The sequence below is a fragment of the Palaemon carinicauda genome, chromosome 13 (assembly GCF_036898095.1).
Source record: "Palaemon carinicauda isolate YSFRI2023 chromosome 13, ASM3689809v2, whole genome shotgun sequence".
NCBI lineage: Eukaryota > Metazoa > Arthropoda > Malacostraca > Decapoda > Palaemonidae > Palaemon > Palaemon carinicauda.
This window is the reverse complement of record NC_090737.1, coordinates 130,970,446-130,977,945: the sequence shown is the minus strand read 5'-3', so window position 1 is coordinate 130,977,945 and position 7,500 is coordinate 130,970,446. Positions and strand designations below refer to the sequence as shown.

Sequence of the window (7,500 nt, the reverse complement as noted above, 5' to 3'; positions counted from 1 at the left end):
CAACTAGGGTTGTAGCTTAGATAGTAATAATAGTAATGATATATAATAATTCCTTTATTAAACAATATGTTTGCTTTTCCAACTAGGGTTGTAGCTTAGTTAGTAATAACAATAGTAATATATAATAATCAATTTATTAAACAATAAGTTTGTTTTTCAACTAGGATTGTAGCTTAGCTAGTAAGAATTATAATATATGATAATCCATTTATTAAACAATAAGTTTGCTTTTTCAACTAGGTTTGTATCATAGCTAGTAAGAATAATATTTAATAATCCATTTATTAAACAATAAGTTTGCTTTTTCAAGTAGGGTTGTAGCTTAGCTAGTAATAACAATAATAATATATAATAACCAATTTATTAAACAATAAGTTTGTTTTTCAACTAGGGTTGTAGTTTAGATAGTAATAACAGTAGTAATATATGTTCATTCATTTATTAAACAATCATAAACTTCCTTTAAGTTTGCTTCACTAACCTCTTGCATTTCAGTCCTTCCTTTATTTTCTTTCCCGGTGAACTATATCTAAATGAAAATTTTTTTAGATTGAAGATTAAAATAGCAATTAATTTCCGTAATCTATCATTTTCAGTCAAGCCCCTGTCAGTCAAGATACTGGGGTCACGGGAGCCACTGTCGTCAGGCAAGGACTACGAGCTGGTGTGCCAAAGTGTAGGGGCGCGCCCAGCTGCCTCTCTCACCTGGTGGCTGGATGGGATCCAGTTAAACAACGCAACTGCCTCAGTATGTCATGGTGGCTATTCTTTACAATTTTTATTATAAGATATGATAATTATTTAAGGCAATTCCATTTTTCAATTTCTTATGTATTTTGATACGCCACTGCTTCAGTATGTCATGGTGGTTATTCTATACAATTTTTAATATAATATATAATATTTTTATGGCAATTCCATTTTTTTTTATTTCTTAAGTCTTTTGATACGTCACTGCTTCAGTATGTCATGGTGGTTATTCTATACAATTTTTAATATAATATATAATATTTTTATGACAATTCCATTATTTTTTATTTCTAAAGGGTTTTGATACGTCACTGCTTCAGTATGTCATGGTGGCTATTCTATTCAGTTGTTATTATAAGATATGATAATTTTTTAAGCCAATTCCATTTTTCAATTTCTTAAGTATTTAATAACCCACTGCTTTAGTATGTCATGGTGGCTATTCTATACAATTGATATTATAATCCATGATAATTTTTTAAGGCAATTCCATTTTTTAATTTCTTATATATTTGGTACGCCACTGCTTCAGTATGTCTTGGTGGCTATTCTATTCAGTTGTTATTTCAATCCATGATAATTATTTAAGAATTCCATTTTTCTTTATTATTAAGTATTTTGATACGTCACTGCTTCAGTATGTTATGATTGCTAGTCTTTTCAATATTTATTCTGCACTTTGAAAATATTTTCTTTTCTTAAAGGCAATCAATTTTTTTATCTCTAAAGTATTATCATATGTTTGCATATATTATAGTATTTTTAAGACAATTTAATTTTTTATTTCTGTAGTATTTTTATGTTTGTATACATTCATTTTTAAGGCAAATCCATTTTTTTTATCTTATTCATGCAACTAAAGTATTTCAATTTATTTGTATATAGCCGTTCATTTAATTCTGAAAATATCCTAGATTTTCTGTTTGTATATTGTCATTTTTAAGGCAATTCCATTTTTTTATTTATTTTATTCAAGGCAAATGTTTGCATAATATTCATTCGTTCATTTATTTGTTTGTTTATAAATATATACTATCAGGTTAATATGAGATTATGCGACATTTACCCTAAATAACATAAAAAAATAATATTTTTCTTTAAAAATTTTGATATTTTCCTTATATGTCAGTAGTCTCGTAAATGTCTGGAAAAAACGCTTATTTATATTCTGATATTTTTATATGTTTATCCTAGTTGTGGATTATCTGTTCGTATATGCTTTTTCTTTCTTTTCTCATTTATGGGAAATCTAAGAAAAGTATTTCTTTCATTTTGTCCACCTCTATGATTTTAATCGCATGTCTACCAATTTTCCCAAGATATTACTTTAATACATACAACTATGCAAGTATAAACACAAGGTCATTTATTCATGTATTTTATAATCATAATATATACACATTTTCCACAAAATATCTAGTCAGACTATATACGAAACTAAAAATGTCTAAAGAAAAAACAACTCTGTGATTTTACTAATGGATACTATTCAAATGCGAACGAATTAATACATTGCTAATATACACGTTCTCTCTGGTAGTTCGTGTAAAGCACAAAATAAGTATTTTTCACACTCCTCGTTGTTCATTTAACATTTCCGTAATACAATTTCTCATTACAAATAGACGTTTTGAAAATCCACGCTAAATGATGCAATGCTTTTTGGAAGGGTAGAATTATATATATATATATATATATATATATATATATATATATATATATATATATATATATATATATATACATGTATGTGTGTATATATACTATATATATATATATATATATATATATATACATATATATATACATATATGTATATATACACACAAATATATATATATATATATATATATATATATATATATATATATACACATATATGTATGAATATTTTTATATACTGTATATATTAAATATAAAGGTATATTTATTGATATATAATATATAACACACATCCATTCTAATAATTCGTTTTAAACAATTCTTTAAAATAAGTATAAACATCCCTGTTCACATGAATATACTTCATTTTAATGTTGCATATTATAACAATATCTAAGAATAACCGTTCATATTCCAGGACGTCTAATAATATTCTATACATGAATAGATGAAAATAATAATAATAATAATAATAATAATAATAATAATAATAATAATAATAATAGTAATATTAATGATAATAATAAAGAAGGATTGGACTTAACCTTTCCATCATATTACCTGTGAATATATAATCTTGGGCTTATATATATATATATATATATATATATATATATATATATATATATATATATATATATATATATATATATATACATATACATACATACATATAATCTTATTAAATTGCTAATTTTTTCGTCACTGTATTATTACAACACACATATTTACAGCTTTAGTTATATCTACCTTCAGAGATTCAACTTAATTTCTATTTTCCCCTAAATGCAACATTTTTCCCTTTACTATTTCCAGACGGACAGCTCTGTCAACCTGACCTTGAGCACTCTAACCTTCGTCCCCAACGAAAACGATGGAGGGAAATATCTCAAATGTCAAGCCGAGTCTCCCACGATACACCACACGCCTTTAGAAGACCAATGGCTCTTGGAAGTCTATTGTGAGTATTAGGTTTACTGGATCCTTACAGATTTCTTAATATGTATCCATATCCTAATAGAGATATTAAGGTTGCCTATATGGCAACACTTGTCTGGTGATCGCCAGACTTGGGTTAGAGTACAGCTCAAACTCGTTAGTTCCTTAATTGGGTGCAAACTCACCGTCCTTGCAAGCTAAGATTAGGGGCTTTTGGGTGAGCCTATAGGTCTACCTGTTGAGTCATCAGTAGCCCTTGCCTGGCTTTCCTTGGTCCTAGCTTAAGTGGAGAGGAGGCTTGTGCGTAAATAATATATACAGTATATGGTCAGTCTCTAAGGCATTGTTCGGCTGCAAATCCGCCATCCTTGTTAGCTAAGGTTGTGGGCTTTGGTGGAGACTATAGGTCTACCTGCTGAGTCATCAGCAGCCATTGCCTGGCCCTCCTTGGTCCTAGCTTAAGTGGAGAGGAGGCTTGTGCGTAAATAATATATACAGTATATGGTCAGTCTCTAAGGCATTGTTCGGCTGCAAATCCGCCATCCTTGTTAGCTAAGGTTGTGGGCTTTGGTGGAGACTATAGGTCTACCTGCTGAGTCATCAGCAGCCATTGCCTGGCCCTCCTTGGTCCTAGCTTAAGTGGAGAGGAAGCTTGAGCGCTAATGATATATATAAATATGGTCAGTCTCTAGGTCATTGTATGGCTGCAAACTCACCATCCTTGCGAGCTAAGATTGGGGGCTTTGGGGAAGCCTATAGGTCAACCTGCTGGATCATGGTCATCAGCAGCCATTGCCTGGCCCTCCCTGGTCCTAGCTTAAGTGGAGAGGAAGCTTGAGCGCTAATGATATATATAAATATGGTCAGTCTCTAGGACATTGTATGGCTTGCTCGGCTAATGTCACTGTTCCTTGCTTTTGCCTTTAAAGGCTACTTGAAATCTTAGCCATATGTAGCTTAGGTTCATCCTTGCCATGATTCTTGGGCACTATGTGTTATACTATGCTAGCAGTATGTTTAGCTTTATTACAGAAGCAGGTCTTTTGAGAGCTATTTCATTTTATAAAAGAGCGTGTTCGCTTTTATGGTTTTCCATTGGTTTCCATTTATTATTTATTTGTAACAAATAATATAGGGGTCAGTGACCTTCGATATCAGGATGCTAAAGGACTTGTAATCAAACAATCAACTTAGTTTACTTCAAGATAGCAAATGAAACTGCCTTGCATATAAAGTAAACATATTTTATGAAACTTATACATATTTGGATACTGGAGTTGTATAAAAGCAGTGCAACATACAAAGACCCCCCACCCCCATATGACATTAAAAAGCTAATTATTTCTCACTTAGAATCACTTTGAAAGAAGAAATAACTACTGCCGTGGGTTCTTAAATTACCATATGAAAGATTTGCTATTATTATTATTATTATTATTATTATTATTATTATTATTATTATTATTATTATTATTACTAGCCAAGCTACAACCCTAGTTGGAAAAGCAAGATGCCAAAAGTACTTTGTGCAGAGACCAAATAACTGCTATGTTCTAACTAGAAAAATATAAAAACAAAAAATAATAAAAGAACTGGATTTTCTTTTGAACTTTAAACTCCCCAGTGACTTGAACCTAGCTTTGTTATCTTCCCAGACACACCTCAAGTTTACTTAGCCATGGGGAGCAACTTGAGCCCGGAGGACATAAAGGAAGGAGACGATGTCTACTTCGAGTGCAACGTGCGAGCTAATCCTTGGGTGTACAAGGTCGTCTGGTATCATAATGTAAGTGAGAAAAATGTAGTTTTTTATATATACAGAAAATATGATTATCTATCTATCTATCTATCTATCTATCTATCTTTATAGACACATATAGACTCACCAGAAGCTTTTATCTTTAAGTTGATTCCCCCTTGGGTATCTGATCCCGAGGTAGAGATAATCCAGGTATTAGGAGGAGTATGATACTGTATATGGTTTATATGTGTATATATATATATATATATATATATATATATATATATATATATATATATATATATATATACATATATATAAATGAATATATATATGTATATATATTGTATATATACATATATATGTAGGGCATTGTCAATATATATATATATATATATATATATATATATATATATGCATATATATACATACATATATATCTATAAATATATATATGTATATATATATCTATAAATATATATATATATATATATATATATATATATATATATATATATATATATATATATATATATATATATATACAAACATACATATATGGCATTCTCCTGTTAGCCGGGGCACTATCCCTGCCTCTTGCATCTGCCATTCATAATCAGCCTTTAAACCTTCAATAACAAACATTTCTCTTTCTTCCTCTCTCGCAGGGAATGCAAGTCCAACACAACGTCTCAGGGGGAGTCATAGTCAGCAACCAGAGCTTAGTGATCCAGCGAGTTCGTCGGCAGCAAGCTGGGCTTTACACCTGCGTTGCTTCGAACATCGAAGGGGATGGACAGAGCAATGCTGTTATCCTTCAAGTTCAGTGTATGTATATTTTTTACTTTTTCGTTTGTCCTTTATAATTATTCTTTTTTTTATATTTTCTATATTTTTTTCTAACCTCCAAGATATTTTTTGATTATGGGATTGAGTTGTTCCACATCATTTTAATCATCTTATATGTCACTGTTAACACAAATCCCGTAATTTTAATCGAAAATTTATTTATTTTTTATATTTTCTCCATTTTTTTCTAGCCTCCAAGATATTTTTTAATTTTGGTATTGAGTTGCTCCACATCATTTCATATGTCACTGTTAACACAAGCCCCGTAATTTTAATCGAAAATTGATTTATTTTCTATATTTTCTCCATTTTTTCTAATCTCCAAGACATTTTTAATGGTGGGATTGAGTTGTTGCACATCTTTTTATATGTCACTGTTAACACAAACCCCGTAATTTTAATCGGAATTTTAATTTTTTTTTTACATATATTTTTTCCATTATTCTAACCTCCAAGATATTTTTAATGTGTGAATTGAGTCGTTACACATTATTTTATATACTGCTTAAAAAAAACCTTAATTTTAATCTGAAATTCTCCATAAAATTACACTGTTCTCAGACGTATTTCAGTAAAATATAGGTGACCGTAATTTTAACCTTATTTGTTATTATATTTTACGGGTTGATGACCGTAATATCCCTCCTTTACGTCAATATAACCGTTTTTAAAACGGCAAATGCCTGGCAACAATTATTCCAGGATTTTTATTGCAAATTATTTACATATTCTCGTAAATAGTTTTTTGTGGAACACCTTATCTAACTGCAATTCAAATCATTATCAAAGGCTCATACAGATTATATATTACCACTGAATCATCAAAAAACGATTTCATATATCTTTTTTTTCCCGTTTCCCTTGTGTTCCCATCTTTTGCACGATAAGCAGCTCTTACTTATCACGCAATATCCCACTGCTACAAAGCAACCGATGAACAAAAACATATCGAGATGGATTGAAGACTCCATTGTGAAATCGCGAACCTCGGAGGCCCCCGGGGGGGGGGGGGGGGGGAAAGAGGGGGGGGGGTCTGTTAGATTCCAAAAAGGATAAGAACTGGAATTTTACGGAAAAACATATTTTTCCTTTTCTGATATTACTTCTTATCGGAAGCTCTTAATCCTCTTATCGTCTTGACCCTATTGGAACGTCTCGTCTTTTGAGAAATGAGAAAGACTGCAAGGGTGGGGCGGGGTTGGGGGTGGGGGTGAGGGGGGGGGTGGGGGCTTGGTAAAAGAAAGGAAAACACAGGTGTATCGGAGAGAGTAACTTGTAGGGGGGAGATGTTTTAATTATGATTTGATTAAAAGATTATGGCTTTGAGATGTTGTTGGATTTTAATTTATATTTTTATGCTACTTTTATTCTATATGCTCAGGTCATGGACAGGCACATACACACACACACACACACACACATATATATATATATATATATATATATATATATATATATATATTATGTGTGTGTGTGTTTGTCTGTATATGTATATATTTACATGACTATATATGTATATATATATATATATATATATATATATATATATATGTGTGTGT

General features: G+C 30.6%; 1 protein-coding gene across 1 annotated transcript in view; it reads left to right on the top strand.

The window, feature by feature from the left end:
• Positions 1-7,500, top strand: part of LOC137651819 (cell adhesion molecule 2-like) — a 73,448-nt gene that overhangs the window by 55,272 nt on the left and 10,676 nt on the right. Inside the window, exons 4-7 of the mRNA XM_068385038.1 lie at positions 597-748; positions 3,229-3,373; positions 5,007-5,137; positions 5,761-5,920. Of these exons, the coding sequence (XP_068241139.1) occupies positions 597-748; positions 3,229-3,373; positions 5,007-5,137; positions 5,761-5,920 (588 nt within the window). The remainder of the gene's footprint in view (positions 1-596; positions 749-3,228; positions 3,374-5,006; positions 5,138-5,760; positions 5,921-7,500) is intronic.